General features: G+C 36.4%; 2 protein-coding genes across 4 annotated transcripts in view; one reads left to right on the forward strand and one right to left on the reverse strand.

Moving 5' to 3' along the window:
- Window positions 1-564: 564 nt before the first annotated feature.
- si:dkey-3h3.3 (uncharacterized protein LOC100144568 homolog) lies at window positions 565-3,396 on the forward strand. The gene is made up of 4 exons (XM_048188227.1): window positions 565-861; window positions 1,186-2,250; window positions 2,360-2,577; window positions 2,699-3,396. Exons 1-4 carry the CDS (start codon window positions 844-846, stop codon window positions 2,766-2,768), a joined length of 1,371 nt encoding a protein of 456 aa, XP_048044184.1. The 5' UTR covers window positions 565-843; the 3' UTR covers window positions 2,769-3,396.
- A 4,303-nt stretch (window positions 3,397-7,699) lies between these two features.
- The window catches only part of parp8 (poly (ADP-ribose) polymerase family, member 8), a 31,573-nt gene continuing 19,772 nt past the window's right edge, over window positions 7,700-19,500 (reverse strand). For 2 of the 3 annotated variants that reach the window (XM_048188228.1, XM_048188229.1), the window contains 15 exons: window positions 17,107-17,689; window positions 16,680-16,733; window positions 16,197-16,292; window positions 15,586-15,678; window positions 15,365-15,490; window positions 15,193-15,258; window positions 14,402-14,469; window positions 14,089-14,137; window positions 13,657-13,769; window positions 12,998-13,070; window positions 10,820-10,889; window positions 10,597-10,670; window positions 10,366-10,435; window positions 10,182-10,266; window positions 7,700-10,026 (listed from right to left, as the gene is read on the reverse strand). In XM_048188228.1, coding sequence (XP_048044185.1) covers window positions 9,924-10,026; window positions 10,182-10,266; window positions 10,366-10,435; window positions 10,597-10,670; window positions 10,820-10,889; window positions 12,998-13,070; window positions 13,657-13,769; window positions 14,089-14,137; window positions 14,402-14,469; window positions 15,193-15,258; window positions 15,365-15,490; window positions 15,586-15,678; window positions 16,197-16,292; window positions 16,680-16,733; window positions 17,107-17,689 — 1,723 coding nt within the window. In that variant the 3' untranslated portion in view covers window positions 7,700-9,923. The remainder of the gene's footprint in view (window positions 10,027-10,181; window positions 10,267-10,365; window positions 10,436-10,596; window positions 10,671-10,819; window positions 10,890-12,997; window positions 13,071-13,656; window positions 13,770-14,088; window positions 14,138-14,401; window positions 14,470-15,192; window positions 15,259-15,364; window positions 15,491-15,585; window positions 15,679-16,196; window positions 16,293-16,679; window positions 16,734-17,106; window positions 17,690-19,500) is intronic. The other variant, XM_048188230.1, reaches the window with a different exon arrangement.

Below are 19,500 nucleotides of genomic sequence, written 5' to 3' on the forward strand. Positions count from 1 at the left end.
AGTTTACTGTAGTAAAAACAAAGTATACTACAGTATTTATTACAGTTTATCAGTTCACTGTAGTTAATACTACAGTATGCTGAAGGATTCATTACCAAAGCGTTGTAAATACTAATAATTATATATAATTGTAAATACTATAATTTATACAGTATACTACAATTTATAATAGTATCAAAAATGTATTATAGGTTCAAAAACACTATAGTATTTACTATGGTATTTTTTTGACCTGGGTTAAATTCAAGACTAAGGTCTATAGCTCACATGTTAAACAATTTCATAAAAAAATGCTGAAAATTAAAATCAAAAAGAACCAAATAAAAAAAATAAGTAACGTTAGGCTAAATGAATAGGAATAAAATACAGATGAAATAACATGCACATACTATAAAAATCTAGTTAAAATCATATAAATAAAATTTTAACAGAATAAATAAAATCAAAACGTTTATTTCATGATCCTTTAATCTATAATGGAGAGAGAATTAATTTAGTAATTATAGATCAGTAGTTTTGAGTTGGCTTTAGTCTGGACATTTTTCTGGGATCTGGCAACCCTGAACATCTTTTACTGCGCATGAGTGCCTGCGTCAGAACTGAAACTAAAGCGCAGTGTTTACTTTCAAAAAGTGATAACATTGTGCTAAGTGGCACTGTGATATTGGACCAAAAGAGCACTTTATATTTTGCTTCTCTTTTGACAAGAATGAATACTTTTTCCTGAAACACGTTCCTTGACGGTTACGATATGTAGGCTAGGCTACTTGGCTCGTTTTGTGTACACTGGATATTGTTTTGATTTCCCTGACAACTGAAAGACGCCATCGGCAGAGATAAGAGATGACAAGCCCGTCAAAGGTAAGTTTGTTAACAGTCATGCTAAAAACCCATTTAACTGTATTTGTCTTTATCATTTATGGACTTAATGTCAGGGCAGTAAGTTTCAGAGAATAAAAACTTACTTTGACATCTGACTATACTGCGTATATAGGTGTAACGTTAGCTATAGCTATTATGAGTGGCTTAAAGCCTGTTTTTTCCTGTTTAATAGTCTTTAGACATAAGAGTGACATCAGTTTTGGTCAAATTTAAGGTGTTAAAAAGTCTTACATTTGATTTAAAATCTCTGCAGATGCCCTGTTAATACATCAGCTATGATTGTTTCTTTCTAATTCATTGCAGATATTTACTGAAGTGAGACTTAATATTCCAGCCACCATACCAACAAATTCAGTTTCAAGCTTACTTCACGGCACGACAGTGAGACTTAAACGTGATGGTAAATATTCAGTTGCCATCGGGTCTTTCCAAGATATTGAAGATATTCATAAGAAGTGTATAATTATGCAAACAACATATGATGGAAGTAGTGATCTAAGACAAGAGAAAATGAGTCTAAAGGACCATGCTGCAGCAGGTCTGGGACAAGCTCAAAGTGACTCTTTAGTAGTTCAACCAGTCAAGGTTGATGACATTGTTATGCGTTACATCCAAGAAAAGAAATCTAAGGAACTAAACACAATCAAAAAAAGGAATGCAGTTTTGATAAACTGGTTCAAAAGTCATGTGAATTTTATGTCTATTACTGGTAAGAACATTCACGCTCAATTTGCACGAGAACAGTTTATAACATTATATCAAAAGACTGCAACAGGGCTGCAAACTAGGGCATATGTTTACAATCCAAAAATGACTGAACTTTGCCTGGCAGAGTTTCCAGAACTCTTAATCAATACAGATCGAAAGCAAATGGAACTGACTGGCAGCTTCATTAGCCTAGAAAGATTCGAGACGTTTTTGAATGGGAGTGCTCAGCACCGAATGGGAAGGTCTTCACAGCACCAAACCCCAAGAAAAACAAAAGATGATGACATGAGAATGTGTTCACCACACCAAACCCCAAGAAAAACACAAGATGATGACATGTCTTACAAACAACCTGTGAAAGAAGAGAAATCAATAGACCAAGCCAAAGATGAGACATGTCCAATTTGTTTGGACACAATCAAGACACCTGATTGCAAAGTCTTAAGTAAATGCAACCACAAATTTTGTAAAGACTGTTTAGATAGGGCTTTCAAGTTGAAACCAGCCTGTCCGATATGTGGAGAGATATACGGCAGTCTTACAGGGACGCAACCAAAAGGAGGGACCATGACTGTCTCAAGGGACAGATCTTCTTTACCTGGATACGAAAAATATGGTACGATCGAAATTAGCTACTACATACCAAGTGGATACCAGGGGGTGAGTTTATGAATGCAGTGAATTGTAAGACATTCTTTTGCTTTGAGCTGTTCGATATGACAACAATCAGTTACACCTCTGAGTCTTTTGATTACCTCATACTCTGCAGAATGAACATCCAAATCCAGGCATGATGTACCAGGGTGCGTCCCGCATAGCTTACCTCCCTGACTCAACAGAGGGAAACAACGTGCTAAAGCTTCTGCAGAGGGCGTTTGAGCAGCGACTCACTTTCACTATTGGTTGTTCATCTACCACTGGAAAGAACAATGTGGTGACCTGGAATGACATTCACCATAAGACGTCTCGTGATGGAGGGCCAACGCAGTAAGTAAACATTTGTCAACATTTTTTGGTTGTTACATAATTTCAGACAAGCCCTTTTATTTTCAGCACAGTCTGATCTAAAATTGTAGTGTTGTAACAATGTTTTTTTTTGCCTTTGTAGTTATGGTTACCCAGATCCAGACTACCTGAAACGAGTACAAGATGAACTGAAAGCAAAAGGAATTCAATGATTTTATGGACTTAACTTTGTAAACACTATATAATATTAACCAGAAGTCATAATACAAAAAGTAAGGTAATATTGCAGTCTCAAAATGACCAGCCAATTACAACACGTTTTTACAGCCACTCTATATACGTTTAACACAGTTTAGGATGTACTGTTTGAGTTGCCATGTTTTAGTTTGTAACATTTTAATCTCATAAAGCAGCATAAGAGAAACAGAAGTAGGAGTAGTCGCAGTAATCACATTCTGATTTTAACTGTAAACCTTATAATTTCATGTCAATATGATAAAGCATCACATTTACAGAATTAGATTTTAAAGGCACAGTAAGCAAATTTCACTGCTAGAGGTCGATTATTCAAAACAATAACAAAGACGTAGCTTGATGACACCGTGAATGAGTGTGCAATCACGGGAGTTGTCATCTTCACCTCCGTAGCCGATGGAAAGCAATCCGACGGGACTCAGAAATCATGTTCGTGGAAGAGCAAATGTATTAAAGGTTCATTAACATTAATGCCGAGAGACTTGGGAGCAGAACAAGGCCAGTTGATCAAATGTTAATGAGACAGATGCGCTCCTTTTGTTTTGTTGTTTATGTTTATTTTACGATTAAAGTTGTTTAACATTCGCTGGTTCCCGCCTCTTTCCTCCCGGATATTGAACTTTTTTTACAGTTACGTTTGATCACTTAAAATCACATTATTTTATTTCATTCTAATGAAACAGCTGAAAGTGCTGAATTACTACTCATACAGGTCACTTTATTTGACATATTAAGACGGGGGGGGGGGGGGGGGGCTTGGGTAACGCAGCACTGTTTTACTTGGTCAAAACAATCATACTAAAAATATATTTGAGTGTGCTGAAAGTTATGTTATTACTCTACTTGTTGCACATTGCAGTAAGCTAAATCGATATTAGAATATCATATTAATGATATTCTGGATGACTTATGTTGCTAAAAGGCATGCAATTAATTTTAAAATATATTGAATGATATATTGAATGGTAGAGAAAATGCCGCATTACAAATAAAGCTCTTATTTTGCTATGTTAGTCATGATCTCTGAGGTACAAACATGTTACTCGTGGCAAATCAAGAAAACGAGATTCAAACAATAAGACTAACCGTGTTGATCTATCTATATTTTCTGTCGATAAAGGTATCCAAGCAGTTGCTCACCTGTCTAATGAAACATATTAAACATCTTTCCATGTTTTCTACAGAAGTAAAACCAGAAAATCGAGGGTAACACTGATATGTTTTTGACAGACAACACAATGATATGGGTCATTACAGTGGTTAAAATTGTGGATTTCTCTGGATTTGAACATTGCTTAAACCTTTGGGATAATGCAAGTACACACGCCAACAAAAAAAAATTTAAAATTGTTTTAATTTTTGGATATTTCAATCCAAAAATCTTAAAGATTGTGCCTGTAATCACCATTCCTGTATTTTATTATTATTATAGATTTTCTATAACTCTATAAAGATGCAGTAATTAAATCACGTGTCAATGTAAGGTTCAATAGAGACTGAATATAGAAACATATTTTTGTTTCATTTTGTTGCTGTTAAAATTATATGAACTATTCTGAGAAACAATCCCTTCAGTCATCAGAGGTTAAAGAACCAGTCTTTATTAATATTTCTGCATTTTATTAACTGAATTTTATCTTGATCATTCAATTGTCTACTTTTGTTGTGATTTTGGTGAGTTGTAAGCAATTTTTTTTTTTTATGGATTACATTTATAATTATACATTTTGTGTTCTGTTTGTCAGATCAGTCTTTGTATGATTATGCAAAAACTAACTTCAAATAAACTTTCATCAAATTATACTTTTATAATACAGTCAACTCCAGAATTATTGACACCCTTGTTAAATAGGATCAAAGGGAGCTTTAAAAAAAATCTACATTGTTTATCTTTTTGATCTTTCATAAAAAAAAAAAAAAAAAATTCTAACCTATCATTGAAGTAAATCAATGGAAATTGGCATCCAATTATTGCAACCTCCTTTTGCCAAGATAACAGCTCTGAGTCTTCTTCTATAATGCCTGATGAGTTTGGAGAACACCTGACAAGAGATCAGAGATCATTCCTTCATGCAGAATCTCTCCAGATCCTTCAGATTCCAGCTCCATGTTGGTGCTTCTTCTTTTCAGTTCACTCCACTCATTTTCTTTAGGGTTCAGGTCAGGGGACTGGGACGACCATGGCAGAATCTTCATTTTGTGCTCAGTGACACATTTTTGTGTTGGTTTTGATTTTGTGTTTTGGATTATTGTTCTGATGGAAGATCCAATCACAGCCCATAATAAGTTTTTTTAGCAAAAGTGGTCAGGTTATATTTTTTATCTGATAGTATTTGATAGAATCCATGATACCATGTATCTGAACAAGATGTCCAAGACCTCTAGCAGAAAAATAGGCCCACAGCATTAAAGATCCAGCAGTATATTTAACCATGGGCCTGTGGTACTTTTTTTTATCCCTGTGTGCACCAAACCCATCTGGTGGGTTTGCTTCCAAAAAGCTTTTTTAGTTTCATCTGACCATAGAAGCCGGTCCCGTTTGAAGTTCCAATCGTGTCTGACAACTGAATATGCTGGAGTAAGTTTTTGGATGAGTGATAAGAATTTTTCTTGAAACCCTCCCGAACAACTTATGGTGATGTAGGTGCTGTTTGATATTTTTTAGGCTTTCTGACCCCAAGACTCAACTAATATCTGCAATTCTCCAGCTGTGATCCTTGAGGAGTCTTTGGCCACTCAAACTATCCTTCTCACCGTGCATTAGGACAATATAAACACACATCCTCCTCCTATCTAACTCTCATAAGTAACCAACTTACCTGTGCCAAATGTCCTGGCTTTCGGCCAGCTTGAGTCAATGACTGACCTGTGCTAACACTGATTTGCAGAGATCTGGCTAAATTAGTAACATTAGATTTTATGGGGAAAACAACAATAGGAACACTGGAATAACTTTTATTTGTGCTTCAGAGGACAGACACGAGAAATAAAATAAAGTCCTCTAGTCCACAACGTAATACTAAAATATTGCGATGCACTGCTTCTTTCAGGCATTTTATGGTAGTTAAAAATGAACAGCATTTGCATTTGAAAACTGACTGTTGATCAACGGTGAGTGGGGCTAGTAAGGCCGCACACTTCTGTGTAGGGCTGCACGATTTGGGGAAAATGTCATATTGCGATTATTGAGGTCAATATTGCGATTGCGATTTGCGATAGCGATATAATAAACAAATAGTATCATGAGTCATCTTGCTTGGTTCTCAGTGAAAATACACACACAGATTACTGATAATGCTGAAATGTGTATTTCTCAACTCAAACTAGCAACAACAGCAAACAAATGCACAGCGTTTTCAAATTAAAATGAAATGAAATATTATCTTTGTATTACTGCAAACTTGTTATAATCCCATTTAAGATATTTGTTTCTTTACTAATCTGTAGTGGTTCAACGGATCACAAAACTCACGGTTCGGATCACATCACGGTTATGACGTCACGGATCAGATCATTTTTCAGATCAGCACAAAAAAAATAAAAAATTGTATAGGGGTAACTTAACTTTGCATTTATTACTTAGCCCACTTAAACTATTCTGATACCACAGCATAAACTACTAGCCTAAATAATACATTATTAAAGACAAGTGAACAGACTGTAAAAAGAACAAATACTGTACACCAATTACAACAAGCATAGATAAATACAACATAAAGTTACAAATAAAGTATAAGGTCTAACTGTAGTATTAATTTTCATGCACAGAAATGTAATAATTAAATGTAAAATGACACTGTTCATTGTATAAATTCAATATAGATTAATCTTTGTTAAAGCTGTGTTTTGTTGTTTGATTTACATGACAGACAACAGCAGGTATTTATAGGTTGCTGTCACTTTAAGAGTAAGACCCCATGCACGCACACATCAGATAGATACACGTCCGAATTCTCACCTCGTTCAATTAAGACATAACTGAATGTGTTCACATGAATACTTGCTGAGAGGGGTATTTTGACTGACATAATGCGTGTATGTGACCATCCAAGTGCATTGAGGACGCGAAAGAGAAATCAATTTGGAGTTCGCGAGCTATAACGCGCCTCTCTCTCTCTCTCTCTGCCTCTCTCTCTCTCTCTCTCTCTCTCTCTCTTGTATGTATGTGCGTCATGTGCGCACCGATAACAGCGCTGCGTGCGATACCGAATTAAATCCTCTTTTGCCTCTTCTAGCGCTGGAATGGTTTTATATCTATTATCTATTAATGTGTAAACTATCAAGACAAAACATGTTCAAATGATATCCTTTCACTCTATTGCGGTTAAACTTTCAATTGATCCGCGAATCACATGCGTCCCGAAACGTGGGCCCTGGTCCGTACGGATCAACCACTACTAATCTGGGTTTATAATCTTATAGCCAAAATATCGCCATATAACAGAGGTAGCGTTTTTTCTTGCCACCAGTTCAGTGACAGTTTGCTCCGCATCCATCTTTACCAGTTCTCTGCGCTGCACACTGGAAAAAGTCATGACATGACCGTGCGCGCCACACATGCCACTGCCTAAACTGAAACTGACTGGTCTTCTTTTTATTAGCGGTGTATAAAATGGACAAACAGCTCTCAGATAATGGGTTGTTGTGTCCACACATGTATTTATTTAATTTATTTATTAACTTATTATTATTATTATTTTATTTCATAAAATCGCTGCATTTTGCGTCATATAATCGCACAAGCTTGACATCGCGATTGCGATTGCGATATGATTAATCGTGCAGCTCTACTTCTGTGTATGAAATGGTATTCTGCAGTATTTAGAGGTTTACATCCGATAGTAGGAAAACATCAGTTAGAAGGAAATAAAAGACAAAAATGTATAAATTATAGGCAAATTTGAATTTAATGAACATAATGAACATAAGATACATAAGCTACTATTTCCATAACTTGTAAAAAGCCAAAAAGCTTGATCTGTTCGCAAAATAAGGAAAAAGTAAAAACGTACTACAGAAAATATTTGGCCTCCATGTTGCTGTGGCATTATTTACAATATATACAGTATTTTCACATATGACAGTATTGTCAAATTTGCCATTAAATCCTTATCTATAAGGCACCATATGCTAATAGCATGATCTCTCTTCTTTTTTCTTTTTCTTTTTTTTTACCAATTTGTGCAGAAAATGTATAAAACTATACAACCAGAACTATCACATATGAACATAGTCCATCATAATGAAGGTAAAGTAAAATAAAAAAGTTTTAAAACAGTTATGATATACAGTTATGTGTACATGCATGTAATAACTAATCCCTATTTTAATCCTTAAAAGAGATATTATTATTAACTGATCAGATTGTGGATTTGAAGGAATACTCATTGTAATAAATCTGATTTACATCCCTTTTTCAGTAATGACAAACTTGACAATGCATAATGATTAGGTGAACTTTCACTTTAGATTAAATGTAATATTAAGATGTTGCCATTCGATCAATTGAATCTACAATGGAATAAAATGAAATATATTGCAAGTGAATATCATGTGGATTTACCAGTATTTCAGAGTCCCATGGAAAAATACAAAATACTTTTCTGCACACAAAATGATCAATACTACATATTTAATGTGCCCATATTAATAAAACCCATGATTTTGCCCATAAGTGAGAAAAGTGTTGTGGTGCTACATCTTGACTCTATGTAAAAGTTGCATTTCCTCAAATAGTATTTTTAAAACAATTTTAATAAATTTTAACCAAACGTGTTACCTTTATGCACATATTCCTAATATCTATATTGGGTGATCATTCTCAAAAATCATTTAGTGATTTTAACGACTGAACAAATTAATGTTTAGAAAGTAAAGTTAACAACCACACTGGTGTCTAAACATCACTATAAAGAACTGCAAAAATCGAACAGAACACTCACACATTTGAACCTTCTGTTATTACATTACAATGTAAAAACAACAAGCAGCAAACATTTATTCTGCCTTAAAATCACCTTACAAAAAAGATTTATATTGAAAAGATATTTTACAATTGGGTGCCGATTTTGTCCTTTATCAAAAAATTCTCTAACCATACCAGGAAAACAAATTATTTGAAAAAGTAAGGAAAGCAGCATGCATCTTATGTTTAGTTGCTGCTGCCGAATATAGAAAGTTTTCAAATTTTTTGTATATTTTTATATATATATATAGTTGGTATAGTCACTCACCAATGAAAATGTTACAGCAATACTGTATATTTAAAATGATAAAGTTAATGAAGTGGCAGGTTTGGTAAATCTGGGCAAATTCTAAACTGAGGCCTTTAGAAATTGTAAACTGACAGCTACTTTTATGTAGCATGACATATAAGCTGTAGCCACAGGGATTTTGTTTTTTAACTACACTTGTCAAAGCTCTCACTCCGCTGTAAATGCAGTCAACATCAGGAGTTGCTCACTTGTGTACAGCACTGTCAAACAATAAATATGTCTGTCTTTGAAAGGCATTTAAGATTATATGGAAGTTTGAAACTATCATACATTAAGAAAAATAAAGTGCATATACAGTAGACACCTTTTGTATACACAAATTAATGTACTTTAACAAGTACAACTCTTAGTAAACAAGGTCAGATGGAGCATATCCACACAGGAATATTGTATTTTCTCCAGGAAAGTCTTAAAATACTATATTCTTCAAAGTGTTTTCATTTTTTGTATCTTTACAAAAAATAAGTAGTCCATCAGTTGAACTGAGAGACATACCATGCTCTTTCAAAATGTACCTTGTATTTATAAACTTAGCAAAATGGTAATAGTTTGAATAGCCAGTGTAAATGTGCATGTATCCCAGGGGAACAGTATAAATAGTGTATTTTTAAGATTGCGAATATCTTTTTTTTCTTTATATATATGTGTGTGTGTGTGTGTGTGTGTGTGTGTGTGTGTGTGTGTGTGTGTGTGTGTGTGTGTGTGTGTGTGTGTGTGTGTGTGTGTGTGTGTGTGTGTGTTCATGTGGTTACCAAAAAATACACGGTATTGGCCTCCTACGCTCAAATGTCCAGCTTTGGGAAAGAGGTCAAGGCAGCGTATTGTGTTCAAACTCTTTCATCCAGTAGCCGTTTGATTGCCGATGACTCGCAGGATCTCCCTATGAATACCAGGGTCCTGTGTGTTTATACTCGTGTCACCTACCTGTCCGTCCTCATAACTAGTTGACAAGTGGTTTAAAGAAAAAACAGAGAAAAAGGAGAGTTTAGGTTCAATTTCAATTCAGTTCTTCTACTACCGTTTCTATAGATACACATTTATCAAAACAGATATATATATATATATATACACGGAGATAGATTTAAACGTACTTACACAAAGAAAAAACGTGTGCAGACATGATCTGTATTTGGAACTACCCAGATGTCACCATGCTTGTGCAGGTCTGGAGATGTAATAGCTGTTATATAAAAGAGAGATTATTTTTATTTTTTATTTTTTTTAAAGATTACAGCTGATGATGAGAATCTGTGTAAAGGCAGTAAGGTCAAACATGAACCTTCACACAAGGCTATGCATTTCAGGTTGCGGCTCTGCAGAAACTGCGGGTTCTGGCCTTTCTTCTGTGACTGAAAGCAAGAGAAAAATGTGGACCAACAGGTTTCAGATACCAAGTATGTTTGATAAAGCTCTCGAAGAAGAAATTCCTTCAAGTTATGACTGTGTCAGGTGCTGAAAAAAAAAAAAAAAAAAAAAAAAACCAGGAAAAAGTACTAAATACATTCAATACCTGCAAATGAATATTGGACTTGTTGGCAGCAGTTTCATCTTTTGAAGCAACTTTCTGCTGTTTTTTATTCATCCCTATGGGAAAAAGCCACAGCATGTCATGCAAATGTTTTTTTATTTTTATAATACTTTTTTTGTTTTATTGTGCATATATTTTTGTAGAAAGTACATGAAACATAAGTATCAAATATCTTGGAAGTTTTTGCTCATAAAGGTTTTAAGACCTGAGTAGCCAAAGGATATGCTTGATAATGGACTGAGATAGATTCCACTCCCATAGATAGCGCCATGGAGCTGCAAACAAAACAATGGTTTAGTATGCAAAGCATGTTTAACTTGTTCTCAAAAGGTGAAATGTGTCTGCTGAGCTACCCAGTAATTTCATTCAGTTTCCATACACCAGTGTTTTCAATCCTGGACCTGGGGACTCACCACTCTGCACATTTTGTCTCTCTCATCTGACACAGTTAGGGTGCATCTCAATCAGCTCCCTAGCTTCCTAGATCGTGAACCAGTATATCATGTACATGAATTCGGGCAATTGGTAAGGACATTAAGGACCCTGGCTCACTACATATCAGGACACTGATGACTCCATTTCCAGCAACATGACAACATCCTCATTGTATAACATCAGTAGTGGTATTTATGAACAACAGCAGAACTGATTTATTAATGTCATTTAAAGTACATCATGATAAATACTGTGCTTGTTTTATATACGTGCAACATTTTCAGCTGTTTTTTAAAATACAAACCATTATTAATTATGTATCAGCATAAACATACATCGCTAGCCAGTTAATGAATCTAACATTTATAATTTATTTATGGCTGAAATGTTGCATGTAGTGAAAAAAAGCAAAGTATTTATCATGATGTACTTTAAATAACATTAAGATATCAGTTCTGCTGTTCATAAATACCAGTAGTGATGTTATACAAAGAGGACTTTGAGTCACCAGTGTCCCAAGGTCCTTATTGTCATTACCAGTGCCCTAATTCGTGTACATGATTTACTGGTTCATGACCTTGGAAGCTAGGGAGCTGATTGAGATGCACCCATAGTGAGCATCGTTGATCCCTAGTTTTCACAGTGCATTCTGGGACTTTTTGCAGAACAAACATTTCAGTGCACTGGTATGATTTTGCAAATGAGACAGCCCTTAAAATGGCCGACTCCCTGATCAGTGCCCTGACAACTGAACAAGGGAGCTGATTGATTTTCTGAGAATCATCTAATAAACCTCTTATAGAGTATTCAGAAAATTCACAACTATTAAGATCCTCCTCACATATATTAAGAGATGTGGTGTTAAAAATTAAGTGTGCATCAGTCTGCTCAGATGTTTAAAGGATTAGTTCACCCTCATGTCATTCCAAACCTGTAAGACCTCCGTTCATCTTCAGAACACAGTTTAAGATATTTTAGATTTAGTCCGAGAGCTTTCTGTCCATCCATTGAAAATGTGTGTGCAGTATACTGTCCATGTCCATAAAGGTAATAAAAACATCATCAAAGTAGTCCATGTGACATCAGTGGGTTAGTTAGAAGTTTTTGAAGCATCTTATATAGATTTTGGTCCAAAAATAATAAAAAATGCGACTTTATTCAGCATTGTATTCTCTTCCGGTATCCTTTCCATTGAATTGATTCCATTGAATCCTTTCATCTGTCGGTGTTGGTAATGCACTTTTACGTCGTTGTTTTTGGCGATTAGGACATCCGCGACATGCACACTTACGCACCATTTTAAAAAATAGCTTGAATACAGCGTGCGTCTCCCTCAGACTGTAAACGAAACTCTGGCACACCAGATAACACGTCAGCAGCGTCTTATGTCAGCAGTGCGCTGCGGTTCACTGAACCAGAGTCTTGAACCCAGATGAACAACAGACCCAGAAGAGAATACAATGCTGAATAAAGTCGTAGTTTTTGTTATTTTTGGACCAAAATGTATTTTAGATGCTTCAAAAACTTCTAACTAACCCACTGATGTCACATGGACTACTTTGATGATGTTTTTATTACCTTTCTGGACATGGACAGTGCACCGTACCTACGCTTTCAATGGAGGGACAGAAAGCTCTCGGACTAAATCTAAAATATCTTAAACTGTGTTCCGAAGATGAACGGAGGTCTTACGGGTGTGGAACGACATGAGGGTGAATTAATGACATAATTTTCATTTTTGGGTGAACTAACCCTTTAAATAATGCATTATGCATAAATACTATACTATTACATTGCATTTCCACTATAAAACCACTGGCTTCATACAAAAACTTCATCCGAGTTTAATTACATTAAAAACATAGTAGTTTAATCAGCCTTCCCCTCAACCCTTTTTATGATGGACCTCTTTAAATGTACTGTAACGTAATGTACTGTATCTGCATACCTGAAGCCTTGTGTTTGATGCCACGACCAAACCATTCCTCAAAATGGAGTGCCAGTTTTCTATGTGTGATCCACTGAAAGCGACAGAAAGAGAGAACCAGTCGGTTTGACTTTTTTTTTTTTTAACTGGAAAATCGACAACCAGTGTTCAGTCAGCAAGAAACTTCACACCTGTACAGCTGCGGTTTTAATTAGATTTGTGCAAAAGACAGATCTGAAACCAATTCTATGACTCAAAGCACAGCTGGACCGCAACTGAACTAATTAAGACAGCTGAAACGGATGTGCTCTTATTCCTGCAGGGAAATGCACTTCCAAATTTAGTTTTTAATATTAGTGGAAAATCACAAAGCCATGAAGCATGTAAAGTGTGAATTGGTGTTTTTTCTAATACAGTAGGTCTTACAGTGCAAACCTGGCTTGTGGCTACAACATTTGTTCAGCACACCCACAGACTGCCTGATTCACACTGCACACAAAACTGCCCAGAGCTTGCCAAAAATGGCAAGCTTCAGCCAGATGGATATTGTTATATACTTTGGGACACATTCTCCTTAAGCCCTGTTGTACCCTAATCATGAATTTATGAATGCTGTGGGTCAAATTTGACTCAAGGATAAAAAAAAGAGCAGTTTCTTAGGTGTTTAAAATGGAACTTACTGAAAAGCAAAGGTACTCCCAAAGAGGCCTTTGGCAGCTCTAAAGTTGGATTCTTTGGCTGGCGGACTGCTGAGCAGGAGGAACTGATGGGGTGTGTGCATGAACTTCAGTTGCTGTTGTGATAGAAACAAGATATAAGAGCATATACTTGAGACGCCAAGCCTTAATCATTTTCTCTGCTTAAAACTTTGAAAAGTTTCACAGTGCCTATGAATTCAAAATTCTCTTGAAAATACAGAAGAACTGAAAGATGGTTTCTAAAGGAGTCATGGTTCTCTCTTAGGGAGGTAATGCCAGTAATTCTATGAAAGATTAATCATTATGTGTCTAACCCAGATCATCTTAATCTAGATCTCAGAAATGTTGCAAATGTGCAAGCAGAAACATTTAGGGAAATCACAACAAATGCTTAAAGATAGATACAAGACTTACTCTAGTAACAGGAAGCTTCACTATGTGTGATCTGTTACTGGATATCACCCTGTAAAAAAATGGATTTATCAACCATATACCCCATTAAGTTTGAAAAGCTCCACTGCAGGACTGTATAGATGCATTTAAATACTGTATAATGGTGATTGTATGTCACATGATCACACTGACTGTCCAAGGTACCACAAAGATGGATGCACACACTCTCCATGACTATGTAATTAGAGCTATTATGAGAGCTGACCGTCACATTTACACATCATTAAAATGCAGGAGCGGAGTAGATAGTGCTTGAAGTGTCATTCAGTCATACCACTGCAGTAGTGGGTGAGCCAAAGGATCGTGCTTGTCCATTTGTCTCTTTATCTCCAGATATGGTGCCTGTGCAGAAGAAACGGTAAAAACGTTAAAATTCTCCTCCATCAGGAATCAAAGCAGTGGCTGATTTCTCTGAAGACAAATGCTATGGAAGATACAGGGATTGTGATTTAAAACACTAGGGCTGTTAAATAAGTATACATTTATAAAATATATTATATGAAACTGTAAAATAAATTAATGGCTACACTTTATTTTAAGGTTTGCTTGTTAGAGTGCAATTATACATTTAAGTACAGAATAATATTAATTAACTACATGTACTTATTTTAGGGCTAGTTGCATGTAATAATGCATAATTTATAGTTAATACTATAGCAACTGCATGTAACGTGCAACAAGGACACTGCTGAATAAAGTGTCACCAAATTAGTATATTAAATTATTCTAAACACATTAAATATTCATAATATAGTTTACATAATATTATATGGCCTGGTTTGACAGACAGGGCTTAGCCTAAACCAGGATTAGGCCTTAGTTCAATTAGGGCATTTAAGTAGCTTTTATAAATGTTCACTCGAAAAAAAAAACATTACTAGTGTGCATCTTAAGACAAAGCAATGGCACTGCATTTTAGTCTAAGACTAGCTTAAGCCTCGTCTGTGAAACCAGGGTATATATTATATATTTTGATGTCATTAAAATTGCTCAATTTTAATTGATTAACAGACTTAAAAACAACATAGCACAAACATGCTCTTGTTGTAAATTGCTAGTTGATACCTGGGTCATTTCTCTGATAGATGTGATACTGTCAAGTGCTCTCATCACTCGGTCATAGTCCTTTTTCTGAAGAAGAACCCAAACACTCAATGTAATATTCCTTTCTAAATAGCAGCATTACACAAACGAGATGGGTTAAGCTAAAGCTAAATGCTCTTAGTCTTTTAAGTACCCTGGGGTTGAAGGCAAGTGCTTGTGAGTCATTGGGATCCACCACAGAAGGATATGGCTCAAAAATGACAACTTTCCTCGGAGACTCCAGTGCGGATCGACACATGGAGACCAGTAAGTCTACAACCTGTTGTCACAAACAGAGATTGTGAAGGCATTTGGTTAAAAACATGTCATTTTCTGTACAGAATGACTGTATGAATTCTGTGTTTGTTTGTGTACCTGAGCACCAGTGGCAATCTCATCAGCAGCCTCATTCATGACCCCTAGAGTTTGGAAGGCGAATACACATAACTCTCTCTCACACACTGTGGGCTGCAGGACACATATAAACAAGCTCATTAGAACAGGAAGTGATATTATTAATCCTGGATTAATAATATCACATGTAACATAAACTGGCTCACTTTTAGTTTATCCACAGAATAATATGGCACATGAAAGCATATGACATGAAAGCATAATATGGTATGAGGACAGTTTCTAAACATTTTCTAGTTAAAATAATCTTTTTCTATTTTAAAAATAATTAAGAGTTTTACTCAGCAAGGATGCATTAAATTGATCAAAAGTGACATTAAATATATTTATTATGTTACAAAAGATTTTGAGAGCTGTTTTTAGACTGTTTTTTTTTTTTTTCAAATAAATGCAGCCTTACAATAAGCCACTTTAGAAAACAGAAAATCTTACGAACCCCACATTTCTGAAAGGTAGTGTATAATTTAAAATATTCAGGAGAAAATAACAGAGAAATCACAGGTGCATTAAATGATGCAGGGTATTCACACCATTAACCAATCCAAGATCGCTAGTAGAGCAAACAGACTCACTCTGAGCATTGGTCCATTTTGGAACACGTGAGGTTCATCGCAGACCACACAGAACTCATTCAGTACAGGGATACGCTGTTCTGCATACTCCATAGTCTGCAAATACACATCTAGTCAACATGTAGCAGCATTTGCCTCCTCTATAACAGTTTTGACAGCATTAATGGCTACCACAAGAGTTCCACCCAAACCTTAATACAAACAGGACAGTTCATCCAAAATAAAAATATTTTCACCAAGTTTGGAACATTTGCAATGACTTGACAGTGAGTAAACAATGTTGCACATTCAATTTTGTTCACAAGAATACTAATGACTACAAAATGTCAACTACTGCAACCAATCACATGCCCTCAAGATCAGGTTGCTTCGGGAAAAAGAACTTTGCATATATTTGCAAGTACAAGACTGTTAGAGTATAAAATACTGTTTGATTAATGAAATAAGACAAAGGGCGAAGTGTAGATTTTTTTTTTTTTTTACCTGAACAAGGAAGCCTCTGTCTCTGATTGGAATGGATTTGGCTCCGATGTTTGGCTACTCGAGAAGAAACACACACACACACACACACACAAAAATGTTTGAACTCCCTCTAATTTTTGTTAGCTAAATACACAAAGTTGTTTTCACTGCCTCAAGCCAAAAATTACAGTGTATAAAAAACATTTTTTTTTATAGATCACCCTCTCCTCAACCTGTTAAATTCACTCATCTCTACCTGCAATTCACTGTGAATGTGTTCTCTCTTATTTTTGCTGTAAATAAATTCTGTTAATTCTTTCATATCCAAAACTCTCGATCAGGCATCTCTGACCAAAGCCAAATCAAACAGCCAAACAAATTAGGCGATTCCTAACTTACGTAACCTCAAGGAAGAATGTTCATAAGACGCAATCCCAAGCATCCCTACCTGAGGTGTGGAAGATAGTGATGGGGCCAGGATGCCGATTAGCCCTGAGGTAAGGGAGAGGCGTCTGCTCTCGGTGACAGGCTCTTTAAAGATGTCGCTTTTGTCAATCTTGGTGCTGCTGGAGTAGGACCTGCTGAGCAGACGGTGGTGGTGCTTCAGGCCATCCAGCTCTTCAGTCCGCACACTGCCCGAGCAGGAGCGGCCCAGGAGCCGGTGGGGCTTTAAAGCACCGCCATCGCTACTGCCAGCAGCATGTTCGCAGCGAGGCTCTGCCGTGCTCGACCGCGGTGACAGTTTATGAGGCCGCAGTGGCGGGCAGTCCTCTGGTTTCACAGCGGTCGAGCAGGGCCTCGGCAGCAGCCGGTGGGGCTGTTTGAGGGGCTGATGTTGCTCCATTCGTGGGTCATTGGAAAGGGAGTGACCCAAAAGCTTGTGCGACTTGCCGACACAGCCGTCCATCTCTGGCTTCACTGTGCTGGAGCATGTTCGCCGTAAGAGACGGTGGGATTTTGACATGCCATCCTGCTCGGGTTTGAGCTTCTTTTTGCTCTTCACGCAGCCAGGAGGAGGGTAGCTGGGGGATCTGAGTTTGCACAAGCACAGAACATTAATCAAACTACGAGGATTAAGGAACACAAAAAGATGTGCAATTACACTTGTGCAAATCCTGCATATTTCAGAATGCTTTATTGGCTGATTCACACCAATTTTATTTTTCATGTTGAGGTCTGCATAGTCCGCAGTGGGACTGCGCATTTCTTGTGCTAATGAACTACGGTATGTCGTGCCAGAGTTAATGAGATACAACGCATTAAGCATTGTTGACAAATTGCTTTACGGTTTTTCTGCATATCTTGATTTTTACATTTCTGTATAATTTACTATTATAAAAAAAACAGGTAAGGCATTCAGGTAAGATATCCTCTTTATGACTCAAGAGGTAAATTGCCAAACGCATTGCTATATTCTTAAAATCACTTTGCTTAACATTACAGTCCAGTTCAAAACTGCTTGCCAACTTGGAGTCTCTCCAATTCAATGAAACACCAGATTTGTGTGAACTCTTCCTACAGTTTGATAACCATTCATCAGACCAGCTTGAATCTGAGACAAAATGGTCAAAGATCATGAAAGGGATAGTTCACCCAAAAATGAAAATTATCCCATGATTTACTCACCCTCAAGCCATCCTAGGTGTACATGACTATCTTCTTTCAGATGAACACAATCTGAGATATATTCAAAAATATCCTTGCTCTCCAAAAATCATAATGGTAGTGAATGGGGGGCCTGTTTTGAAGTCAAAAATAAATGCATCCATCCATCATAAATATAATCCATACAACTCCATGGGGTTAATAAAGGCCTTCTGAAGTGAGGCGATGGGGTTTTGTAAGAAAAATATCCATATTTAAAACTTTATAATCTAAAATACTTGGCTTGCGCTAGATGACGGTACGCATACTGCGCAAGTCGACTTGCACCAAAAAAGTCACTTCTGATGCAATGTATGACACAGGATGTAGGAGTAGCGTAAGCTTTTGACACCTCTCACGGTTCAAACAAATAGGGCTGTGCAACAAACTCGAGCTCCTCTTCTCTTATATCGAAATCCTCTGACATTTCTCTTTAAAATTTCTATTTCGTGACCGGCGTTTTGTTTTGCTATATCCTCTGCGCGTCCGCGTTCGTCATTGCGCATGTGTCAGGTCAGAGTTCACTCTTTTGCCGCAAATCAATGTGTATCTGCCGGAAGCTAGTTATTTTACTTTATGAAGTTTTAAATATGGATATTTTTCTTACAAAACCCCATCGCCTCACTTCAGAAGGCCTTTATTAACCCCCTGGAGCCAAATGGATTATTTTTTATGATGGATGGAGGCATTTATTTTGGGCTTCAACAAACGACCCCCGTTCACTACCATTATAAATATTTGGAGAGTCAGGATATTTTTTAAATACATCTCTGACTGTGTTCATCTGAAAGAAGATAGTCATATATGCCTAGGATGGCTCGAGGGTGAGTAAATCATGGGATAATTTTCATTTTTGGGTGAACTAACACTTGAAGATGACACACTTGCTGGCATAGAAGTAAATGCTGGTCCTGAACACCTAAATTCAGCCTATTCACACCAAATGTGAAATATATGGATAAATTAAAAAAATCACCAAATTCACAATAGGTGGCGCTGATTAGCAAACAAATTTTCTCCAGTACAAAAGTGGGCAAAAAACATTTATCTATTGAGGGTTACTCAAAACAAGCCTTATATTCAGATTACGATTACTTTTTGCAAGACTTATTTTTGGAATATTTCATTACCGTAGAAGCACGGTTAAACAAAACAGCACACAAACAAGTTTAAGAGCAATGTTAAGGCTGTCTAATGT

The sequence above is a fragment of the Megalobrama amblycephala genome, linkage group LG4 (assembly GCF_018812025.1).
Source record: "Megalobrama amblycephala isolate DHTTF-2021 linkage group LG4, ASM1881202v1, whole genome shotgun sequence".
NCBI classification, from domain to species: Eukaryota; Metazoa; Chordata; class Actinopteri; order Cypriniformes; family Xenocyprididae; genus Megalobrama; species Megalobrama amblycephala.

What these genes read in the sequence shown, in the direction of transcription:
- si:dkey-3h3.3 (XM_048188227.1), top strand. An exon ending in TACCAAGTGGATACCAGGGG is followed by an intron (nt 2,251 to 2,359) that starts GTGAGTTTATGA and finishes CATACTCTGCAG; the next exon opens with AATGAACATCCAAATCCAGG. An exon ending in CGTGATGGAGGGCCAACGCA is followed by an intron (nt 2,578 to 2,698) that starts GTAAGTAAACAT and finishes TTGCCTTTGTAG; the next exon opens with TTATGGTTACCCAGATCCAG.